This window comes from Chiloscyllium plagiosum, chromosome 34, assembly GCF_004010195.1.
Source record: "Chiloscyllium plagiosum isolate BGI_BamShark_2017 chromosome 34, ASM401019v2, whole genome shotgun sequence".
In the NCBI taxonomy this organism is placed as follows: domain Eukaryota; kingdom Metazoa; phylum Chordata; class Chondrichthyes; order Orectolobiformes; family Hemiscylliidae; genus Chiloscyllium; species Chiloscyllium plagiosum.
In genome coordinates, this window is record NC_057743.1 from 23,073,091 (window position 1) to 23,094,199 (window position 21,109).

The 21,109-nt window shown below is 40.2% G+C and overlaps 1 protein-coding gene across 6 annotated transcripts; it reads right to left on the reverse strand.

Moving 5' to 3' along the window:
* Nucleotides 1-6,143: 6,143 nt before the first annotated feature.
* Nucleotides 6,144-19,193, reverse strand: mthfr (methylenetetrahydrofolate reductase (NAD(P)H)). 6 transcript variants are annotated; one of them, XM_043675879.1, is made up of 12 exons: nucleotides 19,109-19,193; nucleotides 16,589-16,816; nucleotides 14,595-14,833; nucleotides 13,489-13,599; nucleotides 13,209-13,402; nucleotides 12,763-13,013; nucleotides 12,314-12,448; nucleotides 11,408-11,588; nucleotides 9,306-9,488; nucleotides 9,057-9,158; nucleotides 7,912-8,031; nucleotides 6,144-7,477 (listed from the first exon to the last, which is right to left on the reverse strand). In XM_043675879.1, exons 2-12 carry the CDS (start codon nucleotides 16,804-16,806, stop codon nucleotides 7,247-7,249), a joined length of 1,965 nt encoding a protein of 654 aa, XP_043531814.1. In that variant the 5' UTR covers nucleotides 16,807-16,816; nucleotides 19,109-19,193; the 3' UTR covers nucleotides 6,144-7,246. The 6 variants fall into 6 exon arrangements, with proteins under 6 accessions (XP_043531814.1, XP_043531815.1, XP_043531816.1 ...); XM_043675880.1 differs by having other exon boundaries at nucleotides 18,835-19,115; XM_043675881.1 differs by lacking the exon at nucleotides 19,109-19,193 and adding an exon at nucleotides 18,772-18,864.
* Nucleotides 19,194-21,109: the final 1,916 nt, after the last annotated feature.

Here is a 21,109-nt window from a genome sequence, read left to right on the forward strand (position 1 = left end):
ATTTCCTGGCTTCCTTTGTCAGCCATGGCTGTCTAATCCCTCCCCGGGTAATCTTTCTTTTCTTGGGGATGAACCTCTGTACAGTGTCCTCAATTATACCCACAAACTCCTGCCATTTTTGTTCTACTGTCTTCCCCGCTAGGCTCTGCTTCCAGTCTATTTTTGTCAGTTCCTCTCTCATGCCCTCATAATTACCTTTATTTAACTGTAACACCATTACATCCGATTTTGCCTTCTCTCTTTCAAACCCTTTGGTCCTATTCAGGGAGTGGCTCACAGCACTGGGGAATCTAATGAAGGGAAAAGATGAGGGATCAGTTTGAAATAATAAAATTAAATTTCTGTGTTTTCTCTGCAGTTGTTAGTATCAATCTTTCTATGTGATGTCATCCATCAGTATCAATTTTTGATTTTAATGCTTTTAAATGAGTCATACTTTGTTTTCTTGCAAGTTAATTTTGTACAAATTTTAAAATTCTATGCTTTGGAAATTTTTAGAATTTGTACTCTTTAATTCCAATATTTCATTCTATGAACTATAAGTAATGTTGATGTGGAGGAGCTGGTATTGGCCTAGGGTGGACAAAGTTAAAAATCACACAACACCAGGTTATAGTCCAACAGGTTTATATGATGAAGGAGCAGTGCTCCGAAAGCTAGTGTTTCCAAAAAAACCTGTTGGACTATAACCTGGTGTTGTGTGATTTTTAACTTTATTATTATTCAGTCTCATGGTGTGAAAATGGTGGTACTGTTTAGGAGAAGATGCAGCAGAGTGAGGAATATTTAAGGCTGGTTTCTTTATAGATCCTTTTATAGATTATCTGTGATTTCTGAATTTTAAGCTGCATTGGAAGGATCTACATTAAATATGGAGAATTCCCAATTTATTTTTGAGGGAGTCTGGTAAATGAAAATGACATGTTCACTATCGACTGACAGTCTATACCTTAACCACATTTACTCACCTCTGCTTCAATCTCACTAAGTTGTGATTAAAAACCTGTTTGAAATGTCAACTTGTCCTCTGAGCATACAGATTAATGTGTACAACATTTTGCTTAAAAATCTCTGTGTTTTAGTGGAACACATCTTGTGCTGACATTGGAATTTTCTGTTGGATACAGAATAGGCTGGTTATGGTAAAGAACAGATTTGGTTACTGCTGGTGTTGCTGGAATTCATTCCCGAGACCGGTCTGGCATTACAGCAATGCAAAGTTTCTATTTATTTCATGAACTCAGTGCACTTGCTCGTTGGATGAGAGTACAGTGTGTGATTCATATCCCTTAACATCAATTAGTTTCTATAACAACAAATTGTTTGGGCATCAGGATGTTCCAAAAAGCTAATGAACACTAATGAAAACAAAATAGAATGATGAAAGGGAACAGGAAAATGGAAGAGGCAGGAATGATGGCAGAGGGTGGCACCTCAGGCAACAACCAATGCACTTTTAACCAAGCCATGCAACATCCTGATGAGCACAAATGAATAGTCATGCATGGCAACTATTGCTGGTGGCTTGATTCGCTAGACAATAAAGGTAATCATGCCGGCACAATATTCAACCAATGCATTATCACTAATAAGTGGCTCATTCACCTCTACATTATAAGGTTCTGAGTTCAGGCCCTACTTCAGGATTGGAGAATGAAAACCAAAAGCAAACTGCTAGCACTTTAGGAGTGCAGTACTGTTGGAGGTATAGCCTTTTGTGTGAGATATTACAAATCAATTTTTAATGTGTGTGTGTGTGAGAGTGACATAAAAGACCCTTTGGCACTATATCAAAGAGAATCAGGAGCTTTACCTGCAGTGTCCTGGCCAATATCTGTCCACAAAAGAACAAATATCGCATCATTATTTGATCATTGTTGCTGTTTGCGGGAACTCGCTGTGGCAAATTAGCTGCCATGTTACAGCAGTGACTACACTTCAAATGGTTGTAAAGCACTTGGAGATGTCCCGTGGTTCTGAAAAGCTTTATATAAACGCAGTCCTGTCTTCATTTCATTCTATATGAAGTTTATTGCACTTAGAATAATAAAGAGTACCATTACATTTGAGACACCAGAATCTGGCAAATGTTACACACTGGACCACTAATCTGGTGGTGTTTTACACAGAATCTCGTTTAAGTAGTGGCCTAGCTGTGGTATTAGGGCAACAGGCAATATGGTTACATTCATCATTAACTGAGCTATGACAATGTCCAAAGCAAATCCAAACGAAAGCAGTAATAATTTTATCGGCTTAAGTAAACAATTGCTGCTGTGAGAAGGGATGATGTATAAAATATAAAATTATATAGAAGCAAGAGGCGGCTATTCAACTCCTGGTGTGTGCTCTGTCATTCAACACGATCTTGGCTCATCTTCTACCTCAACCCCATTCTTCTGGATTAACCACACATTTTTGAAGGAAAATAATTGTTTAGAATAAAGAGCTAATGAATCTGTTCGAGGGCAGATTCAAGTGTCACACAAAAGCCTACCAACCAAGGACAATTCTTGTGGATTTGTAAAGAAACTTCATATTGGTGAGCCATCCATGGTGGACCTAAATCATCAGTGGAAGCCTGTAGGGATTAATCCTGGATCTGTTGATCTCCATCATCTTTAAAAATGCCTTCGCACAAAATCACCAGGGAACCATTAGCAACCTATGACTGAAATTTGCAATGTCATGAAATAAATAGAATGCAGGTAGACCTTGATGGAATGGTTGGGGCAATTGGGAGAGTGTGGAAATAGAATTGTACCTTCTGGATGTCTTTTAGCCAATTGGTAGCTTATTTATGTGGATTGTGGCACTTTTATTATGTGTACATCATGCAAGACCTTGAGGCTGTCCCTCGAATCAAGGGTAATATCTACTCAGGATTGAGAATTTCCATGTGCAGGTTGTGTGCTTACTGTGCACTATATTCATTACCAAAAATCAGGACAATTAAAGATTAAAACAAAAAACAGGCTCCTGTCTTGGTTGGAGCACACCCAGGAGTGTTTGTTCCATATGCAGAGTTATAGGGAAAAGGTAGGAGATTGGCATGCAGTTAAAATGCCGAGAAAGCCAGTGCAGACACAATGGACCAAATGATCACCTCCTGCACAACAAGTATTTTGTGAACTTTTGGTCCTTTCACATGGTGATGTACAAGCTTTGGAAAAGACCCAACGAGACTTCTAAGAGTAGAAGTTGAAAAGCTGTCAGTTACCAAGATAGAGCTGACAGCAGAGGCTGTTGTATTTTAAACAAACTTTGATTTCAGACCTTTCAACGAGTTCAATAGGATTACTAAAGTCCAAATATACAAGTTAAGTAAGCACTGAGTTAGGTGAGGTCTGACATGGTCATTCTATATGAAGTTTATTGCACTTAGAATAATAAAGAGTACCATTACATTTGAGACACCAGAATCTGGCAAATGTTACACACTGTACCACTAATCTGGTGGTGTTTTACACAGAATCTCGTTTAAGTAGTGGCCTAGCTGTGGTATTAGGGCAACAGGCAATATGGTTACATTCATCATTAACTGAGCTATGACAATGTCCAAAGCAAATCCAAACATAAATGTTTGCTGCATGCATTCAGGTGAGAAATGGACGAGTTAATATTAGTTTTTCTATATTTGGGTAAATTACTGGGATCAGAGTTCAATCAGATTAATGGAGATTTTCCCAAAACTGGCCTTTACTTATTATAGGTTTTTTTTTCCCTGTCCAAGGACATTGTGTGAGTGACATCTGATGGTCATTGAACTAGCAGGCATAGGGCAGACTTGAATGGACACTTGTATCATAGTGGTAGCATCCACACTTCTGAGCCAAAAGACCCCAGGTTCAAGTCCCACCTGTTCCAGAGGTGTGTAATAAAATTCCTGAACAGGTTGACTAAAAGTCTGGGGCAGACTTGAAGTGTCTCTTAGAAAAATATCTCCAAATCTGAAACGGAAAACTGGTATTGTTTTAGGTGATCATGATATTATTGGAGTGTTGGAGAAACAAATAGGGCAGGCTTGAGGGGGTTCTTGTGTAGTGGTAGTATCCTTTCCTCTGAACAAGGAGATTCCAATTCAAGGCCCACCTACTCCAGAAATGTGTAATATCATCTGATAAAGTTAATTCAAAAATGTCGAGGACAGAATTGGTAGATCAGCTCATATTATGCTCCTTTTTCATATATTCATAGATTAATGGGGTTGTGTTATTATGAGCTAGCAATACAGAAATACCGAGAAGGCAACCTGAAATGAGGTGCACTATATGAGGTGAATGCTTGTAAAGTTGCAGACACCATATTTGAGCAGATGATAAGGTAACAAATCTGCAGATTACAGCGCTGAGAGGGTGAGGGAGTGTTTGCTTGACTGTATGGTGTGTTACAGATAACTGTGTCCAAAGTGTTGTGGTGTCATGCACTTTCAGATGACAACACATATGTCAAACTGATTATCGATAGTCTAACTTTATTTTCATCAGATGGCAGACCAGGAACTCCTACAATGATGAGTGCTGGAATGATTTAAAGATTAATTGTCGGTCTGTTTGGCTGCATTGTTTGACTATCAAGTCCTATGGTTGAACTCAAAATGGGAATTTCTGACTCAGAGGCAAGAACAAGACCGTGCCTGCACGATGCAACATGACAGATTAATTGATTGTCTTCTACTTTTTGTTTATACAAATCAATTAAAAGATAAGGTAGAGTATAAATATTGTATGAACTGCATTTAATACTTTCAGCGCTTTGTTTTTATAATTACTAACTGAAAAAAATACTGTGGCTGTCTGAACTTTCACACACTAATCCTTTCCATACTGCACTTCCCCCATCCAACATTTGTTTGACAGCGGTGTGGATATTTAAAACTTGAGCCCTTATTAATGATCCTCAAAACAACTTATGTTGTAGCATGACTCCTTATATGAACTCCTTGCTGTGTATATAAATCTTAAGCACTAAATGTCACAAGTTATGTTCATCCCATGTAGAATATCCAGATTTCAGTTTGACATAAAACCCCAGTTCATACTTTAAACAAGTTGGAACCTGTTCAGCAATAACCTACTAATTCCTGATGCTAGGGTTCCTTACCACTAAAGTCTCATTAGCTTAGTACAGTTCCTAGCATGACAAACAATGTATATGTACATCGCATCTTTTACAACTTTAGGACTTCCCAAAGCACTTTACTTATCAATCATTTACTTCAGAAAACAGTGTACTCACTGTTGGAATTAAGGAAACTAGACACACAGCAGACTTGAGCAGTTGCAGTTCACAGATTAAAAGGGGCAGTAACAACTAGGAAACAAACTTGGCTGAGAGAGGTAACAAAGAGTAGTGATTAATGGATGTTTTTCAGGCTGCAGAAAGGTTTCTAATAGATTTCCTCATCCATTAATGACCTAGGATACAACTTGTCCCTCCCTGGCGATGGCAAAGGTGGTGGTGAGAAGAGCAAATAATTGGGCAAGTTGGCCCAGGATAGATACCCCTTCTTGCCATATCAGTAATTGAGATTTTAGCAAGAAGGTCAATTAGGGACCTTTTTGTCTCAGCAGCAATAAAAGTCCTTTGGGTTAATTACAGTACCCTAAGCTTTATTAATTGGAGTTTAGAGTACAACACCAAGGAGATTGCATTAAACTTGCATTAGACAGACCTTGGCTTCAACTGGAGTACTGAGGAGTACACAAGGACAGATACAAGGGTATTTGAAGACATGGCAGAGAAGATTCTGGAGAATGAGTCCAGGGATGAAAGACTGGAGAATAGAAGGCTGAGGGGAATTCTGGTAGATGATTCTACTCATAAACCATGAGTCTGGACAAAGCTTTCAAAGGGGAATGAGACTGTTGTCAAAACATTTCTAATCTGCAGGGTTATAGGAGAATGGCACCAACTGAAATGTTCATTTGGAAAGATGGTGCAGACACGATTGTCCAAATAACCTGCTGCACCATAACAACTTTGTGTTTCTGAAATCTGCAACTTCATGCTTTAAAGAGGAGTGCCACCATTGAGACAAGTTAACACTTTTATAACTGCTTTTAAGGTTTGATCATTCCACAGCCAGAAAACAGTCTGCTTTCATGTCCAACCGGTGTAGTATGGCTTTCTCTAGCATGGACTCCAAGAGGCCATGCCCTGCAATTCCCAGAGCTGCTCACTATTTCCATTGTCACAGCATAATCTTATGGTCATATTTTTGTCAATTATCACAATAGATCTTTACTGAGTCTTAGCTTCCAGCAATATGTTTATTTGCAACAATACTGAATTTGGCAGCTCAATCTTAGTGTTAACTTCTGCTAAGACTGATTCCTAAACTTAGCTTAAATCAGGGTTTGGAGTGCTATTTAAACAAATAGATATATACAAAATCAATACATTATTCCTGCAAAACAAGATAAACATATAGTTTACTAGTTCTACCCCGTTTCAAAGAGTTTGAAAACAGGAGTCAGAATTACAACTATAGCCAGTTGTTCTGCAGACTGTGCAAATTTTAAACTATATAAAAGTTTAAGCCACTTTGCTGCTCATCCCAGACACCGCCTTTGATGATGAGATATCAGCATCAAATCAGATTCAGTTGATGTGATGACTGGAGGTGGCCCAGGATTGGCAAACATCATTCCATTATCCAGGAAACATGCCCCAGCTGCTTATGTCAGCTGTTCATTCCTGATCCCTTTTGCCTTGGGAGTGAAATAATTTCTTATGAAGCTTAGTATCTCAGTGACCGCCTAGTAGAGTAGATGCCAGGTGCATACTGGGACGATACACGCTATTCCTGACCTGGTTAGTCCACTGTATGTTGGACAGCACACTTCTGGACATTGAGTAAAGAAAGTGAGTTTCAGATGTGACTCCCCTTTCTCTATCTGGTCCTGGTATGATTCACTATCATCTCTACATGAATAACATGCATTTGATATTTTTCAGATTCAGACTATGCCCTCAACCAGAGGAATGCAGAGAAATGCGAAACAGAATCTCCACATAAACCTTAACCATGACCTCACTCAGCCTAGTGCTTGCAATCAAAGAGCTGTGAAAATATTGCAACATCACAGTGCAAAGTTACGAACAATTACAGCAAATAGAGTCAAATGCTACAGTAAAAGTCCATTCCAGCAGAACAAAGATTCTAGCTTGTACATGGGAGATTGTGAGGTAGTCTCCCTATACAAAGTCTAGTTGTCAGTTGGTTGTCCTGTACAACGTAATTTCATGGTCTGACAGTGACATCACAAGTCATTGATGCACAAGTGTTTTCAGATGCTTTTAACATGAAGAGATCATCAATAACCTGCCACAGACAGTTTTCAAATGGAAAGTCATTATCCACGAGATTGACCAAGTAATAGTTGTCATGGATGTCCTGAACTATCTGTCGTGACGGAGATCCTGCTGGGTACAATTTGGCCCATCGTTCAATCCACAGGGCAAAGGCTTCATCCTGAGAAGAAAGTACAGCATTACCAAGTCTGCAGACTACTTTCCACTACACTTAAACACACACTGCATCCCTCTTTCCCCACATAGACATCCCCCTCTGGCCTACTCGTACACTTTTGCCCCAGATTGTACAGAGAATGTATACTTGTGCCTTTATCCTATGTGTGGTAGGGGATTAATATGAGTAAGCAATTCTAATGTTGATTAATTGAGTGGAAAAGGTGCTGTACCATGTCTTTAAGTAATCAAATCAACCACTAGCAGAAATCCCAAGATATATTTTGGGAGCTGCCACACTTACATGTGGGCATTCTGAGGATCAGTGTTCAAATTCATTGCAGAGAAAAGACAGAGACAGAATAGTTAAAAATACATCCACAATGACTTCACAAAGCAACCTAACAGATCAATTCCTGACAAGAATTGAACCATTACCTTCCAGTACATGAAGCTGACGGGATCAACCACTGTTGGTTGAATTATCTCACGTCCAGGGAAAATACCCCATGTAACTGCAATTGGCTGCAGATCGAAGGCATTATTTATATTCTCACCCTGCAACACGAGAAACATTCCAACATTAGCTTATGAACATGCTGAAAATGGCTACAATTTTGCAATTGTCCCATTTCGGTTGAATACAAAGTCAGTACAACGTTTGAGAAATTGAAATTAGTTACATTCCAAAAAGTAGACTGTAGCTCGTTTAGTCCCCTTGGTAAATGTTATGCTGCAGACCCCAAAAAAGAGCTGCTTCTTTGTGCTCCTTGTCTCATGTCCAAGAGGAACTGGTTGCTGGCTTTCAGTGGTGGAGGAAGCGGTTAGCCTCCTATGCTGGGTTGAGTGAATCTACAACTGATTATTTACAGTTATTACCCAAATGTCAGTCTAAAGGGCTGATTTGGTTATTCTGCACTGCAATCCTACTCAAATTTTTGTGGACTCCCTGAAATTTTGCCATGTGAGAACAGAGAGCAGCAAAGGCTCACAGAATACCTCTACCATCTGAGCCCATGTCTACTGAAGCTGCAGGATTATGAGCATTGAGGAGAGATTGTGCTGTCACAGCATTTCAGTGCTGATGCACCCTGTGATATACCCAAAATTTAGAGCTCTACACTGGGCATACCTCATGGTATCCCTGTTACTTTGGCCTCCACTGCAGAGGAGCACAGTTCAAATGAGCAGTCACATGTAACCAAGGAAATGTGCTAGTGGACTAGTTAGCAAAGTTTGTGATGCTCGTAGATAGTCTAATGAGGATAGGAAGTACTGTCACAAAGGTAGCACCTTTTCAAATCTCGACCCAAGGTTAGGATGGGTTTATGTTGGCTTCTAGCCAACAGGCTCAACTATTTCATTGAGTATGACCAGCCTCTCCCTAGGCCCAGAGCTAGAAAACTCCTGCTTAATTTCCTGATTGAAGTTATCGGTAAATCTCTAATAACTTTCAAATGAATGAAAAGCTAAAGAACAATCTATAGATGCATCAAGGGAAACTCTTCAGTTTTCTTCTTAAAGTAACAACATTTAAGTTATATTCTTTACTGTGGCTCCATCCATGACTGCTTTGTTCTTACCTTCACATTTACAATCTGGTAGTTCACTCGTGTTTTGTAATTCTTGAGAACTTTAAGTAAAGTAGGTACGTTTTCAGAGGAGGTAAAAAACTCAAGGTAAGCCTGTAGAATGAAGAGTACGATTCAGCCACAGAGTAAATACATAGGTGCTTCTCAGGGCCTCTCTTCGTTTGCCCGGAATTCCAAACTAGCAATTTCTAAACCAACAGAAGTATCCTTTTACACTCCTAATATTCTCTTTACACGTACCTTCTGAAAAACAAAGCCTCCCTCTGGTCCCCAACCCACAATGGGGTCGGTTGATGGTCGAGCATTGATGTTAGGCTGGGAGTTTATTGTGAGAATTCCCAATCGATTCACTTTCTCCAGTTCTTTTTTCATCAGAGATGTTTCTAGTGCCAAAGGTTCATCATTCCAGGGCAAACAGGTCACCTGAGAATACACAAATCTGAAGTCACTGGGAGTTCCTTTTTTTTTTAAAAAGGAATTCTCTTATAGATGGCTGGGCCAGCATTTATTGACCATCCCTAATTGGCCTGGAGCTAGTGATGGTGAACAACATTTTTTTTTAAAACTGATACAGGCAATGGTGCTGTTACTAAGGGATTTCCAGGATCTTGACCAGCAGTGAAGGAACAACAAATGTTCCAGTTCAAGCTGGTACGCAACTTGGAGGGGAAGTCGCAGTTTTTGGTATTCTGTTCTTGTTCTTCTAGGCAGGAGAGGCCGCAGTCTTGGAAATTGCTGGTGAAGGAGCACTGCAACTTGTCGATGCTACACGATGCCATGTGTGCTGGTGGTCAAGAAACTGATTATTGAAGATGTTGGTCAGTGTCGCAATCAAATAGGCTGCTTTATCCCAGACGGTTTCAGCTTCCTTGAGAATTATTGGAGCTGCACCCATTCAGGCAAGTGCAGAGTATTCCATCCCACTCCTGACTTATGTGTTGTATTTGGGAGATAGGAGGTGAGTTACTCACTGCAGAATTTCTTGCCGACAAGAGTAAACCAGAGGCTAAGTATTCATATGGCTCATCTCGTTCAGTTTCTGCTCAATTAAAATGTAAATTATCCATTAAAAAACTGGATCTGGGTATTTCAAACATTTGAGTTCTGCACTGTAAGCCGAAGGCTGCCAGACCCAAAGTGATTCACTTTAGTTGGGAAGGTTTTGTTTGTTTCCAATTTATAAGCCATTGCCAATATGTCCATTTGATTCATGACCATCCCTTAATCCTGAAACCCTTCAATACAGTTTTTTTCCCATTATCTCTACCATTTATCCTGACATTTGAAAGAAGATTCAATTTAATAATTCCAGAAATTTGATCCTCAGGTTCTTCAAGTCCAGACAATCTAACATATTATCACAACCCATTAGGATTATTATCACTGCAGTGTACTGATGGATTACTCTTTGGAAAACAAAAATCAATCCAGAAACAAAAACAGAAATTGCTGGAGAAACTCAGCAGGTCTGGCAGCATCTGTAGAGAGAAAGCAAAGTCAATGTTTTTCATTAGAACTAGCAGTAGCAAGAAAAGGTGGTATATGTACTGAAGGCAGAGGATAAATGAATGAGAGGTAAGAAAGACAATTGGGTGGACAAAGGGCTGGATAATGGTATGGCAGGGAGAAACACGTGCTGTTAATGGGTACCATAAGTATATGAAAATAGGTCAGCTGTGCTGAAAGTAGCCCATGTGATCATGAGGCCTAGGGTGTGGGGGTAGGCAAAGGACATAGAAGGTGATGTCCAGCCCCAAAAATTATTGAGTTCGATATGGAGTTCTGGAAGCTGCAGGGTTGCTAAGCATTAAATGAGATGCTGTTCTTCAAACTTGTGCTGAGCCTTGCAGCAGGTTGGAGGCAGAAATATTGGCCAAGGAACCCAGTGGTGTGTTGATGTGGCAGACAACTGTTCACACCAGGTTGTGTTCGTTAAATTGTGCAGTAGTCTGAAATACTGACCAGTTCAATGAGATGAAGGTAGCGTATAAACCCCAAGGCTTACAGTTTTGGACTTTGGCAACTCAATATATAACGTAACATAACATATAAACAGCAAGTGTGCATGAAAATTGAAACACCCTGATAATAATCAGCAAAGCCACTTATTAAAAAAAGAAGTTGAAAATTTGAAGCCTCAAGACTCCATTACCCTGTAATTTCACCTGGTAGCAGCTTGTATAAACAGTTGGGAGAGTAAGAACTTAGTATGAAATGGCATTAACTTCATATTAAACTTCCATAAACTACTACTGAATTTAAAACTCAATGCTTCTAAATTAGTTACAATAAATAACAGCAATTTCTTAACATAGTTTGATTAGATCACAGCAGCCCATTACCTTTTCGCCATGGCTGTTGGATTCACCAGAGATATATGCTGTGAAAACATCAAAGATACTTTTCTCATCTACTAGCTCCTCCCCCCACATCTTCAGCAGCTGGTCTTTGGAATAATTATTCTTCAGATAGAAGAGATAATAATCGTTCAGCTCACCAAATGCAGGAGATGATGAGTTCCCCCTGAAACAACAAATATAAAATCTCACAATGCAGACACTGACCTCTCCTCAGTAGCATTGCCATAATTGTTCAATTAATGTTATCTATAGTTACCTTCTGTAAATTGGTTGCCATCTTTAGGGGAGCAGAAAATTAAATAAACTTTCATGTTGTTATTGGTAATATTTTACTGAATAGACCCAGTGCATGAGAAAAAATAAACCACAGTTTAGCTCATTTAGGATTGGAATATTCCAGATTAATCCCATCAAAATTAAATTGAAGAGACCTGTAACCACCAGTATTTCAACCTGATGTTACATGGCTCAAACCCTCACTCCAGACGTACCCAAGGCTGGTACAATTGCAACATTTAAGAGGCATTTGGATGGGTATTTGAATAGGAAGGGTTTGGAGGGATATGGGCCGGGTACTGGCAGGTGGGACTAGATTGGGTTGGGATATCTGGTCGGCATGGACAGGTTGGACTGAAGAGTCTGTTTCCATGCTGTATATCTCTAGGACTCTAAGTTTGGAAGGGCTGAATTGAGAATTATATTTCTAGATGTTTTTCCACAATTGAGGTGGATATCACACACCATACACTAACAAAGCTCAACTACCAGCACTAATATATTGCCAAATATTTACAATAGTAATCTTTGTCATGTAATTAACTGTTGAAATACTGCACCTTCATACAATTATTCACAGTCTCAACACAATCATGATTTAAATGACCGTACCATCTTCCATTGGGAAATTCATCCCAATCCTGCGTTCTGTAGATATAACTCTTCTGCCTTGAAGCCCAGAATATTGGACGAACATCCTCAACCTTTCGCTTTGGATTGGCACTGGTGGTCCATGGCAAGGCTCGCCTGAATGAGGATAGGGAAAGAGAAATTTAAGGGGTTAAACACACCTACTCCCATGACAATGACCTCAAAACAAAAAGGACAAATCTGTGATACATTCAAGCAACTGATAGTGGACTCAAGATTACAATAACAGTATCTAAGCTGTGTCCTCTCCCTTTCTGAAAATGAAGACCTATCATGTACTAGAATGCAAATTAATGAATAAACAAAGGGCAGGTACATCCAGAATTTAGCTCGCATCATTACTTTTTTTTCTAATGCTGGTTAAGTGAACTGAAATGATCATGTTATTTACCTTATCTATTCAAACCTACCTAGGGTCCTCAGTCCATAACCTCAGTCGTTTCAGAATCTCCACAGTTGCCACCTCTCGGTTCAAGGTGTAGAAATGAAGCCCTGGCACCAATCCTGATTCCAACAGAACCTTGCACATGTCAGTGGCCAAGTCAATACCATAATTCCTAATGGCAGCGTCATTATCTTTGATTGGTTCAATTACATCTTTGATTTCCTGAGGTACCTGTAGCTTGGAGAGCTTGACCAGCTGTCGTAATGAGTGATACCCCTGCCACAGGATAGAAGGAAGGTGTGTATGAAATTAATAATCTGAATTGTACCAATTTACAGAATGAGAACGAAAATGTTGCACTTCTGCAGGTAACTATGTGAAATTATTGCTTCAATGTAAGGCTACGCAACAAGGTATGTCAAATTCTTAACTGGAATCCCAGATGCCCCCAAGCCTTCTGTTTGTACATACCTGAATGGGGAAGATTCCTGGCAGAATAGGACAAGTAATTCCAATTGCACGACAGTCCTTGAAAAATGTAATGAAGGTTTCAGGTTTGAAGAAGAGTTGCGAGATGACAAAGTCTGCACCAGCATCTACCTTTGCCTTCAGGTGTCTGAGGTCCTCCTTGTAACTGTCGCATTCTGGGTGCCCTGTTGGGTAACCTGCAAGGAAATAACATTTAAGTTAACTTGATTTAAGGTAATGAGAACAGAACACTAAGAAACTTATTGCGCAAAACTGAGCTCACCAGCAACACAGATATCAAAGTAATCTTGGAACTCAGAGCGTATATGCTTGACCAAATCACTAGCATAATTGAATCCTTTTTCTTCAACCTTCCACTCATCACCCATGGGATCTGCAGACAGAAAAAAAATTATGTTTAAGGTCTGTACAATCCATCAAACCGTGGAACGACAACCACTTTTCATCATCTGACTCCTGTCTCCCTCACTCTATTTTGTCAGGTGGGGAAATGTAGAATTGACTGGATAATTTGAATGTTGCTCATTGTCAATCAACAGGTTAAGAGTGGTTTATAGATCCTTCCTTACCTTTGCACCCAACTGTCTTTTACTGTAATATTATATACAGCAAGTCAATAGTACTTCAGGTCATTGGTGGATTGGGGGAAGCTATGTATCTTTGCCTGTCTCATGTTATTTTAGACATCTATTTAGACATAACAGGACAGCCTCTTGGAAATCTGACAGATGAGTGGCATGAATTGCTCAAGCCCTCATAAATGTATTACTGTTTCTTACTCTTTGATTTGCCGTGTTTGAATGCATAGTTATGGAGCTTTGAAAAATATCAATCTTGGTATTATTGTCTCATTGGTGAATGTAACCTGAATCAGAACACTTGGTGCTAGAACACTATCAGCAATCGTAGATATAGAAATTAATTGAATAATTTTCTAGCTGGCCTGAACTGAATGCTGGTTTTGATGGGAAACCTTTGAGCTCAGTGTTAAACAGAGTAAGTTTTCCACATTTACAAGGGTGTTGAGCAAATTGGGACAGCTGGTGGCATGCTACCTTTGGGAGCATATCACTATCGAACCCAAGGCGCCTCAATACAAAAACAGCTCCAGGTTTAAACTTTGAGTTCTTCATAGGTCCAGACATGTTGATAATAAAAACAATATAATTGGGTGATCTTACAATACATCAAGAGGATAGCCTTTTCTTCTCTTCCATGTGTCTCCACTGTAAATGTTAGAAATAAGGTAGATGATAGGGAGATGTGAATTCACTCGAGTTCAGGACACCAAACCAAAAACATCCCTAATGTAGGATGAGAAAAGTTAAAGTGAAGAGACGTAGAGCAGGACACTGATCAATATCTCACCACCACGGAGCGCGAGTATATTCTTCAGACCCAAATTACGAGCCTTGTGTAGGTGCCGTGAGAGCTCATCCTTGGTTTGATTACAACAGGTTATATGCAACAATGTCTCCAGTCCACAGTAATTTACTGCTGTACTAGCTATCATCATAGAGGAAGTCTCCTTGTCAGAGCCTGGGTCCCCAGCAGGATGCCAAGTTATATCAATGAAGAGTGGTCCACCAACAGCCATATGGTCAAACCTAAATCAAGACAAAGGTCATGGTCAGCAAATTGTAACAAGTCATCTCAAAGTATAAACGATCAATTCCCAAGTTTGGATTCTCCACTGATTCAGTAGGCTTAAACAGGGAGCCATACAAATTACGCTTCATTGTTGTAACCCATTTGTATCAGAGCTAGGGCAGAATATTGCAGTTGGCTTCAGTAGCCAGGTTAGGGAGGAAACAAGAGAAAATCGACTCTACTCCAACAACTAAAGGTGAGCTCCAGTTTAATCTGTAATGCCCCCATTAATACATGTGTGAAATTTGTAATTTGATACAAGAAAGAACAACACATAATGGAACAAGAGCCATCACTCAAGAAAAGCCACATTGGAACTCGGTTCAGCCTGGGTTGTGACTTTCAGCAGAGGAACATTTGATAGGAGAAAAGGAAACCTAAAACATGTTTTCAAGGTGTTAACCTAGTCACAACCACACAGCACATGACAGGTTTGGACATCCTGATGGAACCAGGTGGTCATCTTGCGTTTTGTGCATTGGGGGAAGAAACAGAAGTTGACACCAATGAGCCTCAACCCGACATATAAGTTGATTCTGTCCATACTTATTTGAGGGCATTAGTGTTCTCTCTGAAACATTCCAGTGTATATCTCCAACCTTACAGTTTGTTTTCCCTTGTATTATTTATCTCTATGGCTGAGGAACTTATGGCTCAGCTTTGGTTATTTCACTCCAGCCAGTATAACGCAGACTGATTGTCAGTCTGGATATTTGCATTGGGAAGAGCACTGGTCACCAATTAGTGGTACAATTGACTAGTTCTGACTGCTCCAATAAGGCAGCCACTTCAGCACCATCATAGGCCACACCACATTAAACCTGCTCCAGGATTATCCTGAACCCACTCAGAACACAGCACTGCTTTCAGAATTAACAGTTCATCATTTCATGAGTGATGCTTTTGACAGTATGTCCATACAAATCAGTAAGATATGCAAATTCAAATCCATGAATACTTCCATCTGGAAGGACCAGCACAGCAGATATAGAGGAACCTCGATTATCCGAACGACATGGGCAGGGACTATTTTGTTCGGTTAATCGAACATTCAGATAATCGAACGCTGGATAACATGGTTTAGCCAAGCATTGGGACCTTGTGATCTTGTCCAGATAATCCGAAATTTGGATAATCGAGGTTCCTCTGTAAATTGAAACACCACCACCTTCAAGTTGCACTCCAAGCCACTTGGATCCACACTTAGAAATATATCACCTTCAGTGTTGCTGGGCTACTGAACCAGTGGAAAACCCTGGAACTCCCTCCCTAATGTGATTGTGAGCCTACCAACAATGGATTACAATAAGGTAGCTTACTCCCACCTTCTCAAGGGTAGCTAGGGATAGGCAATAAATGCTGGACCAGCCAGTGAAACCCATATCCTGTGAATGATGTTTTGTAAAACTCATTCCTGTTCCCAGCAAACAAAAACAGGAAGATATGAATAACAGGGCCGGGTTCCACTTACTTCCAAATAAGGCTAGGATTATACAGATTAACCAACACCCAATGACAGAACAATGCAACATCCAGTTTGGGGGAATGTCTACTTTGTAAATTTTCTTTTCACTTCCTCCCCCACTTTAAGATGCTGGTTAATTCCTCATAGCAACCCTATTTACCCAGTTCACAGAACCCAGCAAGTCCAACCTTGCACACAGCTTCTGTATACCCAGCCATTGATTGTTGCTCTGTGTCCCAAGGCTGACCTGGAGATCAGATTAACAGCACCACTTGAAGTTCGAGGAGGGAAGAACTCCAAGGAGAACCACTTGTCCCCTGATTCAATACGTCGACGCATCTTTTCATGGAGTCGGTCAGAATCAGGGCCAGGTGTTGAACTGCGTGAACTCTCTTGGAAGCCATCACTAGAACTACTGTCTGATTTGAACACCTGCCCTTTGTCGCTTTGCTCTGTATTCACCATTACTAGTTACCTGCAAGAAAAAAGTTTCAACCTTTAAATAAATTGGAGCTACAGATTCCACATGAAATACACTATGTTTGAAACACCCAAGCCCAGAGCAAGTTTCATGATATTGTGACCACTGTATTTGCAAATGACCAAGGTTCAGTAGTTATTTCCTTCTTTTCTCTCTACAGTCTTTGTTCTGGTGGGTCAGTAATGAACTCATTCAGGAGATGGGTGAATCAGAACCTATTATCTCCATAACATTCAAATTGGACAGGAACTAAGATTTAGTGAGACAGGATTTAACAGGAGAAGCTCCTAATGTCTGCAGGAAATAGTTTTCGTTATTGAAGACTAGTTGAGAAGACAAATTATTTTCAACAGCCCGCTTTCAAGATATATAGTCAAGGTCATCTTCCTAGTAGGTACTCATTAAATCCTCTTTCTGTTGAGAGTTGGACTTGTCCCACTGCTGAACATTCAGGTCACCATTCAGTTCTCTTTAATAAGTAGAATGTCTACTTGCACATTTGTCTGACTGGGTCATCAGAATGCCAACAGTACTTCATAACTAATCCAGTTGAAAGGCAAAGAACAACCAACTGAGTTTTTTGGATCCTGAATTACAGATTGGGGAAGCAACTCTCAAATTTCAAATCTAATATTGACCTTGTTTTTTTGAGCACCTTCTTTGCAGCTGTAACATTGTATTCCTCGCTTTGTTCTATCACCCTATGTTCTTTGTATGGTATGATCTGCCAGTTCTGCATATAAAACAAAACTTTTCACTGTACCTAGATACATATGGCATTAATAAATCCAATCAATCAAATCAAATATTGAGGTATCTTGAACAAGCAAGCCAGACATAGCAGGATTGCTATGAGGACAAGCTGAAAAACTAAATTCAATAAATTTTGCAATTTGTATTTTGAAATAATTCGATAAACAGTGAAAAGTTGCCACATTATTAAAGAAATACTTCACCATTGAGACAGTATTTAGGCTTTAGTAATCGCAAGGAGGAGTCGAGAGTGTGGTGCTGGAAAAGCACACCAAGTCAGGCAGCATCGGAGGAGCAGCAGAATCGACGTTTTAGACATAAGCCCTCCATCAGGAAGACTTAGTAATCTCAACTTTCCATCAAAATCCCCTCAGTTTTTTCCTACTCAGTTTAGCTTTGTAAATCTCTTCCTCAATATAAATAATCTGCCACTTCATCTTCTGTGTCTTATTTATTCCCATTCCTGTACGAGCTTGCTCCTCTAAGATTGGCCGCTCCTGTTCTTTTTGTCCCATTACATCATTGATGGCCAGACTATAAGTCAAGAGGGGTCACTGGGCCGACAGCGTTAACTTTGCTGACCTTCCACAGACGCTGCCAGGCCCGCTGAGTTGTTCTACAATTTCTGTTTTCGTTTCCCTTTTTGGACTTGTTACTTCAATACCATTGTTTTAGGTACTACAGAAATACTAGTTGTTATTGTAATATGCTTAGGGAAAATAACAAATCAACCCACCTACTTGTGACTCCTACATACTACAAGCTAATGTGCTGAAACGGTGACAAATATTGCTAAGCAGCACCTACCAGAAAAAATCAAATAGCACAATTTTTTAAAGAGGGATTGTCGAAGAAACTGGAGTCCACTGCTTCAGATCTTTAAAGTCCAGTTTAACCACTGGAGGTGGTTTCGGTTTAAGGCTTCATTGAAGTGTTACAAACTGAGCTTAAATGATAGAGAGGCTGTTTTGATTAAGGGAGGATGTGAATGTCAGTTTTGCAATAATGTTTCTCTCAGCATTGATACATTTAGACCAACGTTTAAAGTACGCATCAGGACAGGAAATAGCAGCTTAGAGTGAACGTTCCTTTGCACACCGCGTTCTTCATTCCAGACACTGTTGGGGAAAGATAAACTTACAATTCAAACGTTATCTGAAAATGACTGGAACGGTACAACAGACAACGATACTCACACAAAGTAGCAAAATAGCAGCGTCAGTCTAAAAAAAATGGCGAAAATAACTCAGAAATGTTACCAGAGAAGCGAAAATCCTGGGTGCATCAGTGAATAATGGGCTTGACGAGTTAACGAGGACAAACTGACATTTCCGCTAGCCGTGAAATTGTAAAGTCAACATTTACTTAACAGACTAGATCATCATGTGAGTTTAAATCCAACTCCAAACTTCTCAAAGTGTTTAGACAAATGGACATAGTTTGTGGAAAGCAAATTTGTGGAGTCTGAGGTTGCAGTTTCGGGTCTTGTTCGTCATTGCCGCGTTCAGACAATATCATTAATATAACATTTACCAGCCGATCAGAGAAGGTGCAGAGTTAACAGTAAAACGACACACTTAAACCTCGAAATACTGCAAACAAGTTCAACGACACTACTGGATAGCTCTTCCCCAAGTCAACAACGCCCAAAGGCAGTTCGACTGTGACTTCATATGAAACTTTTTGTGGATGATAGACCCACTTCGCGGCAGACTCGCACTGTAGAATAAGGAGAAGCCGATTTAAAGGATCCAATCCCAGCACTATTTTTAGCCCCAGGAACAGATGGTCGAGACCTTGATCCGCCTATCAGGGATGCAACACCAAAAGCAGAACTCTAGAGTCTCAATTCTATACCGGGAATGAAAGAGAAACACTCTTACAGGAAAGCAACCCTCTGCACAGTCACATTCAGATCGACCAAAACAGATCATGTGAAAAGTGACTTAAAAGCGTACAATGGGCCTTGGGGCCTAGCCTTTCTGTGTCAGCTGTGAAAGATCTACCCAGTAAGTCAGACCCTTGCACATCAAAGTACAGAATATTTCCCCCTTTCACATGATTATCCCATTCCTTCTGGAAGTTGTAATCGAGTCATCTTCTGCCACTCTCTCAAGCAGTAGATCTTTCCTCATGGACTCTTGTGAATGACTTGAAATCTGTATTCTTTGGCGCACTAAATAGTTTCTCCTCATTTACTCCATTAAAACAGTTCACGACTTTGAATTCTTCTCACTTTTAATAAGCAAAACTACCTAGTGTCTCTCGTCTTTCTCTGGTACTAAGGGGTTTTGTATTCCTGGTACCGTTGTAATAACATTTCCTTTCCCCCACTCCAATACATTTGAGGTATAGTGCCTAGAATTCTCAGGCTGAGATATTGACAGTATGGAAGGAAGCCATTCAGCCCACCATGTCTATGCTGGTCAATGGAAATCTGACAATAAAATCCAATTTTCCAGCTTTTGGCCCCATTGCCTTGGAGGTAGTGTCATGGAGTCATAGAGATGTACAGCACAGAAACAGACCTTTGCTCCAACCTGTCCATGCCGACCAGATATCCCAACCTAATCTAGTCCCATTTGCCAGCACTTGGCCATATCCCTCCAAACCCTTTCTATTCATATACCTATCCAGATGCCTTTTAAATGTTGCAATTGTACCAGCCTCCACCACTTCCTCTGGCAGCTCATACCATACACGCACCACCCTCTGCATGATAAAATTGCCCCGTCGATCTCTTTCCCCTCTCACCCTAAACCTACGCCCTCTATTCTGGACTCCCCCACAAGACTTATCCTATGCATGCCCCTGATGATTTTATAAACCTCTATGCAGTCACCCTCAGTCTTCGACTCCAGGGAAAACAGCCCCAGCCTATTCAGACTCTCCCAATAGCTCAAATCCTCCAACTCTGGCAACATTCTTGTAAATCCTTTCTGAACCCTGTTAGGAAGGAGACCAGAATTGCACACAACATTACAACAATGGCCTAACCAATGTCCTGTACAGCTGCAACATGATCTCCCAACTCCTGTACTCAATACTCTGACCAATAAAGGACAGCATACCAAATGCCTCTTCACTACCTATCTACCTGCGACTCCACTTTCAAGGAGCTATAAACCTGCACTCCAAGATTTCTTTGCTCAGCAACACTCCCTAGGACCTTACCATGAAGTGTATAAGTCCTGCAAAGACTTGCTTTCCCAAAATGCAGCACCTTGCATTTATCTTAATTAAACTCCATCTGCCACTCCTCAGCCCATTGGCCCATCTGATCAAAATCCCATTGTAATCTGAGATAACCTTCTTCGCTTTCCACTACACCTCCAATTTTGGTGTCATCTGCAAACTTACTAACTATACCTTCTATGTTCATATCCAAATCATTTATATAAATGACAAAACGTAGTGGACCCAGCACTGATCTTTGTGGCTCTCCACTGGTCACAGGCCTCCAGTCTGAAAAACAACCCTCCACCTCCAACCTCTGTCTTCTACCTTTGAGCCAGTTCTGTATCCAAATGGCTA

Excerpts from the sequence above, each read along its gene's own strand:
- mthfr (XM_043675879.1), bottom strand. The coding sequence starts at position 16,806 with ATGGTGAATACAGAGCAAAGCGACAAAGGGCAGGTGTTCAAATCAGAC. Across the intron at positions 13,403-13,488 it reads CTTTGATATCTGTGTTGCTG|GTTACCCAACAGGGCACCCA; the intron begins GTGAGCTCAGTT and ends ATTTCCTTGCAG. Across the intron at positions 7,478-7,911 it reads TCAGCTTCATGTACTGGAAG|GATGAAGCCTTTGCCCTGTG; the intron begins GTAATGGTTCAA and ends CTTTCTTCTCAG.